At 40.8% G+C, this 15,578-nt stretch overlaps 1 protein-coding gene across 1 annotated transcript in view; it reads left to right on the top strand.

Moving 5' to 3' along the window:
• Positions 1-1,223: 1,223 nt before the first annotated feature.
• Positions 1,224-15,578, top strand: part of cenpp (centromere protein P) — a gene marked incomplete at both ends in the record, with an annotated part of 145,405 nt that continues 131,050 nt past the window's right edge. Inside the window, 2 exons of the mRNA XM_080728020.1 lie at positions 1,224-1,354; positions 2,847-3,013. Coding sequence (XP_080584146.1) covers positions 1,224-1,354; positions 2,847-3,013 — 298 coding nt within the window. The remainder of the gene's footprint in view (positions 1,355-2,846; positions 3,014-15,578) is intronic.

The following is a 15,578-nucleotide window of genomic DNA, read 5'->3' as shown; positions in this document are numbered from 1 at the left end:
GATGTAATTTGATTTAAAATAGCTAACTTACTTTAATTGACAACGTTTAAAAAATAATAATAATGACAAACATTTTTGACATTTTGATTGGCAGGACATTGTTATAACGATCATTAGACCCAGAGCAATAACACAGTAAACCCACCTACTACCCCGACTCCCTCTCCAGTCAGAGTTCAGAGTTTTAACGTTAATGAATGTAGAATTTTGTGCAAGATGTAATTTGCTATAAATGTCCTAACTTCATTTAATTTACCAAGTTTAAAAAATATTTTTGTTTTTAAAATAAAAATCATCTCTGTCACACTTCTGCCAGTGTGCCGGTGATCACCCTCCCCCACCCATGCCTAAGGTTGCCTACCCCTGTATTAGCCGCGAGCAGAGCCCTAGAAGTAGAGTAAAAGGCTCTGGCCGCGAGGTATTGACAGTCAGACAGACACAGACAGACAGACAGACAGACAGACAGACAGACAGACAGACAGACAGACAAGGCACAGGCAGGCAGTGCACACCTAAAATAAATGTCATGCTCTATGTTTAACATTATTAATTATTGTGAAACTTTCCTTCACCTTAAATTTGTCTTTTTTTAGCTACCAGTACCACTCACACCCTCATGTTGTAGATTATGTCTGTTACTGAGCTGACCACTAAATGGTTGAAAACGGTCTAGTGCTTTCATTATAGACCAGGGGTCAGCAACCTTTTTTTTTAAAAGAAGTTATTTTCTAGATAGTCTGTGCATTGATTGCCTGTCCTCCTGTTCCATTAGTTGTAGCTACAAAATAACCTTTTAAGAAAACTCCACATTGACAGCCTTTTTGTTATAGGTGCTCCCCGTACCATGATGACATGCATCAATGTCTCTCTCTGTCTGTCTTCTATATTTATTTATCGTTCTGTTTGTCTGTCTGTCTGTCTGTCTGTCTGTCTGTCTGTCTGTCTGTACAGTAGCAAATTGAATGAATGAATGATGAGTGAATGATTTCCATCATTTTACATCTACAAATCAAGCCATTTAAGAATGCCAATAAGATATACTTAATATATACTGTAACACATTCTATATCTATGTTCAAAACATATTCACATGCTATTTTAGACCACCGAATGTCCATACATTTGTACCGCCAACACCACTTTTGTCTGATGGTGGTTATGTGTTGTGTAACTTGTGTGTGTGTGTGTGTGTGTGTGTGTGTGTGTGTGTTTTGCAGGAAGACATGGATCAGACGGCAGCACTGCAGGCTCAGGCTGAAGCCCTGCGGGCAGAGATCACAGCGCTACGACATCAACACCATCACAACCTCACATCCATGAACCTGAGTTTAGGAGAAAACATGCAAGACTTTCTGTGAGTGTCTGTCTGTCTGTCTGATAACATTTACAACAGTTATTATGGTTGTGTAGTGCAGTGGTTCTCAACCTTTTCAGGCTGCGACCCCCACAATAATAATATTTGAACTGGGGACCCCGCACCCTGACGAGCACCAAGAGTTGAGGCAGTACATTATGTATAACACGGTTCTATTGTGAAAATAGCCGATCTACATGCTCACAACACCTTCGCGTTCGCGATGTGAGGCGTTGTGAGCATGTAGATCGACTATTTTCACAATTTCTGCCTCCAATATATTTGACAATTTGGCTAATGTTTAATTTGTCATTTTAGAGGTATTAAAAATGTTCACTTAGTTTAGAAATTTGCAGCCAGATACCCTCTATAAACTTAAACTTTATGTAGGGTTGTTTACTGATGACTGATGAGTGAGAAAACAATGTTGCACATTAAGCCCCCAAAATAATTTGGGGACCCCCCTGGGGGTCCCGACCCACAGGTTGAGAACCACTGGTGTAGTGTACAGTTAATGTTTAAATGTACCAGAGTCAAGCAGGACTGCAGGAGTCAGTAATCGACAAACCGAACAGAACTCATGGAGGTTTGATTTTGGAGCAGGATGGCTACTGACCAAGTCCCTCAATCTGTCTAATCATATTGGAACTGGAGACCCCCCAGGCCCCCACCCTGACAAGCACTTGGAATTGTAGCCATTATATTTAGTTTGACTTGGTTCCACAGATAAAAAATAGTTTGCATCTTTCTTACGTAATGTTTGACAATTTGGCCAATTTGGTATTAAAAAAGTATTAAAAGTCAGTAAATTGTTCAACGTATCTTCATGGTTCATGGAAGATACGTTTCGATTAAATGATTTAAAGTCGATATAGTAACTATTTAGCAAAGAAATTAAATCTGTGTGAAACTTGTCAATAGTGCAGGTATTTTAAGGAAAAAATCTATTATGATGAATATGGATATGAATAAGTATGATTTTCTAGCAAATATGGACATTATATTTCAACACATAAAAATGGACAAACCCGCACCTTGAAATGAACACAGAGATTACACACATTTATCGATAGACCAAGAGTAGCTATATGAAATGGAAAAGTACAATTGGACCCCTTTTTTCATTTTCCTTCCTAAATACAAGGCACACATACTTAGTTTCCATACAATCGATTATTTGCATTGCCAAACTGGGGACCCATGAGTCCGAAGGTTCATTAGTCCGAAGGTTCATTAGTCCGAATTTAGTTAGGGTTACTGAGGTTCGGACCAATGCCATGGCACCGCAAAACTATTCAATACGATTATCTGCATTGTAAAAAGATACGATGCAGTTACTATATCTTTACACCCCTAGAGCTTCTAGATCAGCTATGTTCACTATTTTTATACATTTTTAAATTGATTAATACAAAACGAACGGTTTTGGACATACAAGGTTTCCACCCGACAACAATGATATTTGTGTCTATGACTATGATTGTCTCCTCAGGGGGTTGGTGTGCGGTGCCAGCAGGGCGGGTACAGAAGCAGCCAGGAGAGAGAACACTCTGTCTCTCCTGATGACTCAAGTCAAAGAGTCGCAGGAGAGCCTGGAGCAACAGACCCACTTCAATGGCTTCAGCCTCACCTCCAGCAACATCCAAAACCTGCACTGGAGTAAGAGCTCTATGATCAATATTATTATTATGAATGTTGTTGCCGTTAGGTGAAACCCTTGAATGTGCAATACTTTTAATTCACATGTAAAGCAGCATGAGAGCAAATAAGTATTGTTTTTTTATTAGATAACAGATGTGCTGGTCAAGGTTTTGATTACATTTGGCTTAACACTTTACACTTTAAGTTTGTCAATTTTACAGTAAAATAAAAATGTCCATGTTCCATTTTCTTCTCATGACAAAATCACAGTGTAGTCAGGGAAAATTAGCAAAATAACTGTCAAATCTGGGAATAAATTCCTTACCAAACAATATCTTCAGCAATGTGTTCGTAAAGGTGTCTTGCAACATATCTAACAAAGATTGAAATTCAACATCCCTAGCAAAATCTTTGACAGCTAGGGTAATTCTGGGTCTCATTCACTTATTATACACTGTACTATAAGGGAAAAAATCACTCCCAAAAATCTGCTTTAAGTGGGGTGTGAGGGGTCTAACTAGGTGTTTTTAATTATTCTGAATCCATTGCAAGCATATGTTTTGCATGAAACGCATTCTTTGGGTTAAAAACAGACCCAAAAAAACTATGTCTTAGTGATGAGTCATCACTTTTCACAGTGGTATGGGGGTCCATTTTTGTCCCAAAGAATGTTTTTCGTGCAAAACAAATGCTTGCAATGGATTCAGAATAATTAAAAACACCTAGTTAGACCCCTCACACCCCACTTAAAGCAGATTTTTGGAGTGATTTTTTCCCTTATAGTACAGTGTATAGTAAGTGAATGAGACCCAGAATTACCCTAGCTGTCAAACATTTTGCTAGGGATGTTGAATTTCAATCTTTGTTAGATATGTTGCAAGACACCTTTACGAACACATTGGTGAAGAAATTGTTTGGTAAGGAATTTATTCCCAGGGTTTTATTAAAATTCCCTGACTACTGCTCTATTAATCTAATACTCCTTTGTGTGTGTGTGTGTGTGTGTGTGTGTGTGTGTGTGTGTGTGTGTGTGTGTGTGTGTGTGTGTGTGTGTGTGTGTGTGTGTGTGTGTGTGTGTGTGTGTGTGTGTGTGTGTGTGTGTGTGTGTGTGTGCGCAGGTCCCACTAAAGTGGTTCAGAAGGTGTGTGTGACTGGTCAGTGTTCTGATATGCACTTCCAGGTTGAGTTCAAGCTCTCTGAGGTCAAGGTGAGCAACAAACACACAGCAGTGTGGGTCTGTGGAGAGAGAGTGAGGTTGGCAGGAGGAAAGGACAGAGGTTCTCCAAACATTTTCAACTGATTTTGAGGCTACTGTATATTAACTGATTTCGCAGGGGACCCTCTGGAATCCCCTCAACAACACATGAGGAGCGCACTGTGAGAACTATTGGTTGATTAGAATCCTGTGTGTGTGCAGAAGCTGTCTCCTACCAGCAGAGAGCAGTAGAGAGTCACAGTAGAATGCTGGGTTCAAGTCTCAGTCAGTAAGCTTGGAGAGAAGTAGGGCTGTCACAATTATGACATTTTACACAAATAATTGCAATTAATGTGTTTTGTGTTTTCGGCACCGGACATTGGAACATTAATTAAAAAAAAGAGTTTTGTCTGGCTATGTTGCTCAAAGCAGATATTACAAATAACTTATAATGACAGCTATATTTTTGGGGGAAATTGTAGATCTGTTATGTCCGCTGATTTATACATTTTATTAACTAATGAAAGTGTATGAAAACGTTTCAACATGGAAACAATTAACATGATTACAGTGTGTATGCAAAATAATTGTGGCCATCTCAAATAATTGCGATTATGTAATAACTGTGACAGGCCTGTGGAGAAGGCTGTTAAGCCCATGCTGAAAAGAAATAGCATGTCAAATGTTTCATGACATAAACCGCTCATAAAATATATTGTGCCTGACTTCTCTGAGCGAAAATCTACTTTGATTGGCCAAAATATCTACGCCAGTGGTACCAACCTTTTCTGGAGCTGGCCCCGCTTGAAAATCTCGAAAGTGTTTGCGGCCTACCGACCACTTAAAGGTGATAGATACACCATGCATTTAAAAAGTATTTATGTCATATTGTCCCAAAAACATTTTTCAAAAGGTTTGAGTCTAAATTACCACTCCTGAATAGACAGCCTCTCTCATTTTGAATGGCTCTCAGAGCATTTTCAGCTGCAGTACCACCTTTGGCCTGAACTGCGCCCCCCCCCCCCCCCCCCCCCCCCAACACACATTTTTTTTTTTTTTTTGAGATTTTTTTTTTTTTTGAAAAAACGGCCGTCGATGACGTCAGCGACGGCAGCAAATCTAGACAGCCTGTTTTGAGAACCGGTGGGATGCTTTTAACCTCCGCCTTCCCAAAACCAGAGAAAGACACAACGGTCAGAAATGGGACTTTGTGAGGATAGAAGGTCTAGCACCTTCTATCCTCACAAAGTCCCATTGGGACCCCAAAAAAAGGTTTTAAAATAGGAAAAGTGAAATTTCATGGTGTATCACCTTGAAGTAGTCAGATCAGGCTTGTACGTTTTTTAAATATATGAATTTGTTTTATTTTAATAATCGATTATCATTACATTCTTGCTTTGAGTTATTTGGGGGCCCACTTGTGATACCCTTGTGGCCCACAGCGAACCACTGTTGTGATTTTGTAGATCAGCTATTTTTTAAACATGAAATAAATCTGTACATATTTCTCACATGGGGGTCCCAGGCACAAAATATTGTATTTTCTAATCAGGGTCGGTGGCCAAATACAAATCAATTTGGGTGTCCTTGACATGACACTGTTTTAGAACCACTGGTCCGTCACCCAGACCAAACCATAGGGGTTGGCAGTGACAGGGACTATATGGGTAGAATTAGGGATGGGACAATATGAAAATGTCATATCACGATTATTGTGACAAAAGAAATCACGATTTACGATATTATCGCGATAATCAAAATCCATTATCCTGGGGTGGAACATTTGATAGTGAAAAGAAAAAGACTGTAAAAAGACCTTTTACCAATTATAGAGGGTTTAAGTGGTACCGGATATGCAGCTCGGCAAGTAAAAGGTGAATTGATCCCAGTGCATGACGGAGGACGATATCACGATAAATTAAATCTCCACGATACAATTATCGTGAGTGTTTTTTATCACGTCCCATCCCTAGGTAGAATTGGAACTAAACTGAAGAAAATGATTAACGACAATGAACATGTGATCCGAAAATGAGGTTAAAAGTGACTGACTGCAGCCTGCACAAATGAAATGACTGAAATGTTACATTTTCTTCTGCTGTTTCCATAGATAGAAGATAGGACTGAGAGGACAGTTTCTGGTCTGAACGTTGTCATGAATACGGAACACATCCCAGACTTGAGCAGCTTTGTGTCTCGGTAAGAAACACTTAACCCACCCTGTCACAAACCCAGGTTGTTGTGTTTATGTGGTTGATTGTCTGCTATTATCTGGCGTATGACTGATGTGTCATTATTAGACTTTTTTTGATGACATACAGTACGTGGCTATCGTCAGTTTTTCTGCCAACTTTCTTTACGCTTTTGAAGATGTTCAAAAATGGCTCAGCTACATGCTCACAGCTGTTACACACCTACATAACAAACACTTCCACAAACATCCATGAATGAAGATTTTTTATTTTAAATATGGTATATAAAACTATTGTACAATATATCCTGAACCTAAACCTTAATAGATGTCTAGAAAGACAACGACACCAGGTGAATGACATCTGTCAACTCAGGATATAAAACCAGCAGTACTAGAGGTCCTGGTAGGAGATAAAACCAGCAGTACTAGAGGTCCTGGTAGAATAGAAAACCAGCAGTACTAGAGGTCCTGGTAGGATATAAAACCAGCTGTACTAGAGGTCCTGGTAGGATATAAAACCAGCAGTACTAGAGGTTCTGGTAGGAGATAAAAGCAGCAGTACTAGAGGTCCTGGTAGGAGATAAAACCAGCAGTACTAGAGGTCATGGTAGGATATAAAACCAGCAGTACTAGAGGTCCTGGTAGAATAGAAAACCACTAAGACGCCTCAGGGCGACAAGCGACCTTGCCTTTAGGGCAAGGTCGCACCATGTCTTGGCCATCTGGCCAAAGGGATTTGGTTCCCCTGGCATCACAGGGATCTCCATATATGGCAATAAAAGGGATTTGGTTCCCCTAGCATCACAGGGATATCCATATCTCCATATATGGGCATAAAGGGGATTTGGTTCCCCTGGCATCACAGGGATCTCCCTATATGGCAATAAAAGGGATTTGGTTCCCATGACAGCACAGTGATGTCAGAGCCTGAGACAGGGGAACCAAATCCTCTTTATGCCCATATATGAAGATCCCTGATGTCCACATCACTGTGACATCACTGTGAGTCTGTGCCACACTGGCCAGATGGCCAAGACTGTGATGTGTCAGGGGAACCACAGTTTCAGGCGTTAAGCTGCGACCTACGGTCGCAACTAGCAGTACTAGAGGTCCCGGTACTCCGGTAGGATAGAAAACCAGCAGTAAGCAAATGTCCTCGAGGACCAGGATTGAAGCCTGGTTCTTGACTTGCGATGTGAGGAAAAAAAACATGCTGTGAATCTGATTAGACATCCAGCCAGAACTTCATAGTGGATATATTTTGTCTGCCTCTGCTAGACTGTCTGTCTCTCTGTTAGACTGTGTCAAGGGGGAAGAATAAGATGAAACCATATAGGAGTAGGAGGAAATACGAGTTCTAACGAATGGACGCTAATTTGGCGGTAATGCTTCATTCCAGAGGATGTTTTTTTTTTACCAAACTTCACACTTGATTTTATCACCGTAATAAACATTGTCATAAATACTTTATGCTTCCAGTTGCTAGTTTAAAGTCTTCTTTCAATCACCATGATATGCGTTTTGTTAAAATTATGTTCCCATGTATTTTAGAATTGATGATAAAGTAGCGTAAGCAGTATGAGGGGCGTGACTAGCTTGATTGACAAGCTCTCAACCAATAGCATTTATTGACCCCCCCCCCCCCCCCTTGTTCAGGCCAGGCACACTCACATTCACACACACAAATACACACACACACACACACACGCACATACACACACACACACACACGCAGCCTCCACAGCTCAGTTCACACGAGTGTGATTTTTATGGTCTATGGACTGTGTCCAGACTGTCCACTCTCTGCTAGACTGTATCTGTCTCTGCTAGACTTTTGTCTGTCTCTTCGCTAGACCAATGCTTTAATAATACACTTCAACAACTGGAATTCAGAAATTGTTAATAACCATTATAGTGGGGTTGCATTTGAGTCCAGATTGAGACACATCATTAGAAATCACGTTAAAATCACATCCGGGAATATGGTGCAAAGCTGATTTTGCAAAAAAAATCTGTTTCCATGTGCTTTATGTTATTTTATTGCGATTGCAGTCTTGATAACACCAATCAGATTCCAGCGTGGACAGGCAAAAAGAAAAAAAAAGAAGAGGGAAATGTGATTTGGGACTGCCAGTCTGAACATATACGTACTGTAGCCGTGGTTCAGTGCAGTGTGAGTACAGTCAGACGCACGTGTGTCTGGGATCGCTTTCAGCCAAGGGAACCTTGTTTTTTTGACCCTCTGCAGTCAAAGTATCGTTAGTTATATAAGACAGAGTGAAATCTTAGATTGATTAAGCAATTTAGGCCTAGAATTATTGAATGCTTTAACCAGTGAAAAATAGCAGATATACAAGCTCACAGCGCGGCACCGAGTGCCGCGCTGCGAGCTTGTAGATCTGCTATTTTTGAAAAAGTCGTGAACATGTGTGCAAATCTTTGAATATATGTATTTTCAAAGCGAACGTTTGTAACTCAAATTTTGCTTCTGGGTGGTCCCTGGAACTAGATATTTTGAGATGCGGGTCCGTGGCCAAATACATATCATTTTGGGGGTCCTTCACATGAAAAGGATTGAGCACCACTGACATAGTAGTCTCTCAAGAACAGACTAACTGAGCTCCATTTAAGTGAAAAGGACCTTTTCTTTGACGATGGCTAGCCAGATTGCTGACATAGAAACATTGGGTTTTTCAAAAAATCTTAGAAAGATTCAAAAGACACTTATAGAATCGGGTCAAAATTCAAATTTTCACAATTTTTCAAAAATAGCAGATCTACAAGCTCGCAGCGCGGCACTCGGTGCCGCGCTGTGAGCTTGTATATCTGCTATTTTTCAATAGTTAAAGCATGAAATAATGATACACAATAACGTGTACCCGTTCTAAATCGCTTAAGCAGGCCTGGCTCCTCTCAGGTCCCCTCTATCCCTGTGCTTCCCTCACACTGAGCTGAAAATGACTGCAGCAGACATTCCTCCACTCAAATTAACATTCTGAAGGCCCGAAGGCCGGGGGCTCCACAACCACAGGGGTGTCACACCAAACTCTGGGCCCTGCTGGGTACAAGGATTCAACTGCGGGCCCCCCATGAATGTTCTTCATAGGGGGAGGGGGTTTAACCCATTTTGACTGCATGGGAACCCATTATTACGCCTTATTTTGTGCTTTGACTGTTGAAAAATAGCAGATATACAAGCTCACAGCCCGGCAACCGAGCTTGTAGATCTGCTGTTTTTGAAAAATCGTGAACATCTCTGCAAGTCTTTGAATATTTCAAATCCTCCTTAAGTTTTTTCATGTGAAGGACCTCCCAAAATGATATGTATTTGGCCATGGACCCCCATCTCAAAATATTTAGTTCCAGGGACCCCCCCCAGAAGCAAAATTTGAGTTACAAATGTTCCTTAAAAATACACATATTCAAAGATTTGAACACATTTTTATGACTTTTCAAAAATAGCAGATCTACGAGCTCGCAGCGCTGCACTCGGTGCCGCGCTGTGAGCTTGTATATCTGCTATTTTTCAATAGGTAAATTATAATATAATTAAGGGCCCTCCACCTTGGGCCATATAGTGACTCAGTCCCACTTTTCCCCTCCCTTGTGACGCCCCTGGCTCCACAACATCTGAGCTGTGGCTCTCAGCCTTCGGGACAAATGATTTTCACTACTGTCTGTACTTCGTCACACCTGTACTCAATTAGCGCAGCCACGGCCAAGCCAGTGGTACCGGACAAAGTACTCAAAGCCCAGTATTTGAGTAAAAGAATAGATCGGGGGTCTTCAACATTTTGAGGCCAAGGACCCCTTAGTTGAGAGAGAGATGAAGCAGGGACCCCCACAACCTGTTCATAGATTACATATAGTTTCATTGTTTGACTGTCAATTTGTGTTCTCAGATATGTAACCTCTTGAACGGTCACTACTTATTAAACTTGACTTTCACTCTGTACTTAGTCTGCTCTTTTCCGCCTTTACACCAAATCTCTTCTGTGAGGCATTGTGAGCTTGTAGATCTGCTATTTTTGGCTAAAGTTAAAGTATAAAAAAGGAGAAAACAAGTTTCTATCACACAAAGATTTGGAGGACCCCCTGTAGTAACTCTGAGGTTGAAGACTCCTGGAAAGATACTCCTGGTCAAATGGTGGGTTGAATTTGTACTTCAGTTAAAGTACTTATTTTACTTTGAAATGTAACTAGAGGTTAAGCCCCTTACTACTGTACATCAGTTACTGTTATCCTCTAAATCTAAAATGTGTTAAATTGAAATTAAACTTCCAAAGCTTAAAAAAGTATTTGAAAGTACAAACTTTAAAGTAAAATTTATTTTTAAAGGACCAGGTCACCTCTGGGACAACCAGATCTTATTTTATTGTTGTGTGGGACACGATCAACACAATCCTGAGTTATTTTTTGTGTTCAATCTGTGTTTTTAGATATTTTAGTATTTCAGCCGATTTCAGCATGCTGAAATACTAACATATCTAAAAACACAGATTGAACACAAAAAATAATTCAGGATTGTGTTGATCGTGTCCCACACAACAATAAAATAAGATCTGGTTGTCCCAGAGGTGACCTGGTCCTTTAAAATCATTGCATTACTTAATTACAATTTAGACAATAATAATGAAAATTGCTGATCTACAAGCTCACACCACAAAGTGTAGACCTGCTATTTTCACTATTAAAGGGACTACACCATGAATTTTCATTTTTCCAATCTTTATGTATTTTTTTGCTGTCCCACCAGCACATTCTATCCTCACAAAGTCCTATTTCTGACCATTGTGTCTTTCTCAGTTTATGGGCAGATCTATGTAAGCAGGTTGTCTGATTTTAGGTCAGATTTTAGGTCCGATTGTGACATCACAATCGGGACCTGCTGCTACTGCTGTGCTGAGTGGGGGTTGGGGAGGGGTGGGCAGGCCTGAGAAGGAGGCAGGAGGAGCTAGGAGAGGGTTGGGGAGGGGTGGTCAGGCCCTCCTTCGGCTAGGGGGCGTATGCATTGAGCAACTAAGGGAATCTTCATCGCTTCCGTGTTCATTGCTTTCGCGTGCGTCACACATACGGAGGTCGGTAAGCCAATCAGAGGCAGGTAGGGGCTAGCCTCGCAAGCCATCCCGAGTTACGTCATTACCAATGTGCTTCCTTTCTCGGTCTGGTGTCCCTCCCATCGAGTCTCTTTATGAGAAATAGGTTCTCAATTTCCAATCAAAAGGCTGCATTTCGAGCGAACCCGCCTCACACCGCTCCTGATTGGTCGAGTGGCTGCTACAGCTCTCACATTTTATAAACAAACATGGCGGACCCCATGTCCGATGCGAGTTCACAAATCACAAATAAAAGCTGCATTAAGCGAAGTTTTATCTGAAATCAACGGCATCTCATAACTTAAAAACAAACAGCAGTTTGCACCTTTGGAATTTCTGTCTGGAAAAGACGTATTTGATGTTCTCCCGACGATGTTTTGATGCGCTGATGACTACTGAATGGACCTGTCAGTCAAAGTGAGTTTCTATGTCGCGTAATGCATCGTCTATGGAGAACTCCCAGACTCTCCTTTTGGAGAGTCTGGCTGTTGCGAGGCTAGGTAGGGGCTGGTCTTTACATATGCAGCCTGTAAGAACAGCTGAGCAGCGCAACATCGGAACTGGCTCTGTTGAATTGAATTGTAGTCCTTGGATAAGTCCCGGAAAAGACACCCTGTGATTGGCCAGTAGTCACTTTGACTGACAGCGTTCCCTTAGTTTTTCCAGGAAGTCCGGACTAGAACTTTTGCACATGCTCCAATTAACTGCAGAGGCGAACGAGGCATCTAGCTCTTTATATCTGTGGTCAGGCCTGCTGAGCAGGAAGTGGGGAGGAGTGTGGGGCCAAAACTGGCTCAATAGCGCAGTCCTCCCAATCAGGACAAGGTGGTACTGCAGCTGAAAATGCTCTGAAAGCCAGGCAGAAATGACAGGGGCTCTGTATTCAGGAGTGGTAATTTAGCCTCAAACCTTTTGAAAACGTTTTTGGGTCACAACCAATGTTATATACATTTTTTTAAATGCATGGTGTAGTACCTTTAATTTACTGTTTGCTAGGGCATTCACGAATAGTGATTTTTAGTATTCGACATATAATATTCGACAGGACTGGTCAAACTGGCAAATAGTAAGTAAGCAAGAGGCGAACATTGTGAAAATAGCAGATCTACATGCTCACAACGCCTCTGCTATTTTCACAATATTTATCTGCGGAACTGAGTCACATTAAATGTAATACCTACAATTCCAAGTGCTTGTCAGGGTGGGGGTCCTCTTCAAATATGTTTATTTTGGGGGTCACGGCCTAAAAAGGTTTGAGAACCCCTGGTATATAGAGCATTAACAAATTCATCCACCAGGGGCATTGACAACTCATTCTTATGACTTCCTATCTAGCCAAGCTTTATAAACTATATATGTTTTAAAGAAAAAAAAGAAAGAAAAAAAAAGCTAATATTCGACTTCGGTGAACAACGTTGAATAGTGACTTTGATATTCGAATATTTGGTGAATGCCCTACTGTTTGCCCATCCCTAGAAATGTCAAAACAAAACAAAGGACAATATTTGTTTTTGAAAATGAAAGTCATAAGTATCCAGAAATACATACTGTATACTCAAGGAAAGCACAGATACTCAAAAAAGAGTGATGCACTTTGTTACTGTCCACCACTGCCGTCTGTGCTTCGTCACACCTGTACTCAATTAGCTTAGCCGTAGCAGCGCTAGTTTTGCCTTCAGAGGAACTGGCTCTCCAAGAGGCGTTTTTAACTGCCGTCTGTTGTCATTACATATTTAGTTTGAATGATTTGTTTTGTCACCATCCCAAGAGACTCTCTTTCACAGACGTGTCGTAGCAGAGTAACAGCAGGGGCGGGCGGCTAATTAAATGAACAAGTCCCTTTGATTTAGGCGTGCTAAAGAGCATGCAAGGCGCTGTCAATAGTATTATCAAATGCTGGCTGTCTGGTTCAGCTAAATCAAACGCACCCACACTATGAACGTTATTAACTGCAGCTGTGTTTACCCTGTTATGACACGTGTGAAAAGGCTCCATCATAGAAAACCTTTATCCCTAAAAAAAAAAACTTACTGTCGGGCAGAAACCTTGTATCTCTATATGCCATCTTTTTATATTTAATTTTCTATTTTTCTCAGCGATTCTCAATCAGTGGTCTGGGGCCCACTGGTGGGCCTTGAGGGTGTTGCAAGTGGGTCCCCAAATAATTCACAAAATACTACAATTTTAATGATAATAATAATATGATAATAATAATAACAATATTAAAACATGTATTACATTGTCACTGTATATTGTTAAAATAAATACCTTGACAATGTTATTTTTATGTTATAAATAAGACATTACAGTACACTATGTTAGTTTCATTGATCCAAGGTGGAAGATACTCTGAAAATGCACGCGGCCCAGGCACGTGCAGAGGGGGCGGCTTTGGGTGCTTGGGCTTTTTTTTCATGGCCTGCCCGACATCTGTGACCCTTATCAAGATGAACTTTTGACAAATAATTTATAATTTCACTATCGTCATAATTATTAGTCAGTCAGTTTTAGTTTCACATTTCACCTGAAGCAGAGGTGTCAAGTGCCTCGTTAACCTTGCACTGCAAAGAACTTTATTTGAGACAGGCAGCAAGAATGGTAAGTTCACTGCACTTCAATAGCACACAAAGATTTGCCCTTTTGTAAGGTTTGAGCACCTGCCCCCTCAGTGCTCTCCGCGCGGCCCTGACGCGTCGCGGCCCTAACCCTAGCCACCGGCCTTCAGAACCTTAATGGGAACCTCTGCCCTATTTTATACTTATTGCTTGTGACTGAGTAATATCTACATTGGATCCAGGGGAAGAGTTTTGGACGTACCTGTACAAGGTTTCCACTTGACAGGCTTCCTCCCAATGGTCACAATGCTTAACCTGGTCCTCGTGGGGTTTTGAATTATCTTGTCAGGGTTGTAGCCAAAGACAAATTTCCATCTGTGTTCAATAACATTGTCTTAAAGGTCATACAGCTGCCATGTTCCGTGTGTGTGTGTGTGTGTGTGTGTGTGTGTGTGTGTGTGTGTGTGTGTGTGTGTGTGTGTGTGTGTGTGTGTGTGTGTGTGTGTGTGTGTGTGTGTGTGTGTGTGTGTGTGTGTGTGTGTGTGTGCACCTTGTGCTATTGAGTGTTGATGTAGTAACAGCTTTGTTAAGGACATGTCACTGTATGTTGTCTAGGAGTTGATCTACTCCAGTGGTTCTCAACCTTTTTATTGTGTGTATGGATGAAAATATTTTGTTCCCGGGACCCCCATACAAGATTTGTTGATAACATGTTTCAAATATATTCCAACAATGTTCACTTGTTTTCAAAATATATTGAGATTTGTAAAATATATTTTACAAATCTCACGTCGAAACCGATTTTGATGCTTAGCTATAACTTATTTTGGTAGAGTAAACAGGGTATAACACTGGCCATATAGCACACAAAATGAAGTAAGCAACACAGCTGCAGCCAATCTAATTAATAATGGGTGTGTTAGGTTTTGTGTGTGTCAATAGTGTCTCTCATGCTTGCACATTGTCATGCCCGTGGCTCTGACACACCTATGGAGCCAAGGGCATGCCCTTGGCTCCATAAAATGAATAATCTAACACACATTATTCGTTTGTTTGGTGCAGCTGTGTTTATGTTTACTAGTCTGCCATTTGGTTTTAACTTCAGCTGGAAAAAAACACAAACTGCTAAATCAGCCTGGTAAAGTACGATAAAAAGAAGAAAAATGTATATATATATATATATATATATATATATATATATACAAATAATAACAATAGCCGAGAGTACAAATGGTTAATTACCGATATTGAAGAGGAAGAATTGTTCTCTGTGTTTCGCTCACATCTGGATCAGATCGTCTGGGATCTGTGCTGGAGCCCGGCAGGGGGAAACATTCTGGAAATGATTCTCAGAATTTCTCACACAGTTCTGTCTGTCTGTGTCTTATCATTCTGTCTACCTGGAAATGACAATGACAAGTAGTTAAGTGTGTTAGGCCTAGAATTATTGAATGCTTTAACCAGTGAAAAATAGCAGATATACAAGCTCACAGCGCGGCACCGAGTGCCGCGCTGCGAGCTTGTAGATCTGCTATTTTTGAAA

The sequence above is a fragment of the Nannobrachium achirus genome (assembly GCF_963921795.1).
Source record: "Nannobrachium achirus genome assembly, chromosome: 6".
Classification (NCBI taxonomy): Eukaryota; Metazoa; Chordata; class Actinopteri; order Myctophiformes; family Myctophidae; genus Nannobrachium; species Nannobrachium achirus.
The sequence above is the reverse complement of the archived record's forward strand: the minus strand, read 5'-3'. Positions and strand labels throughout refer to the sequence as shown.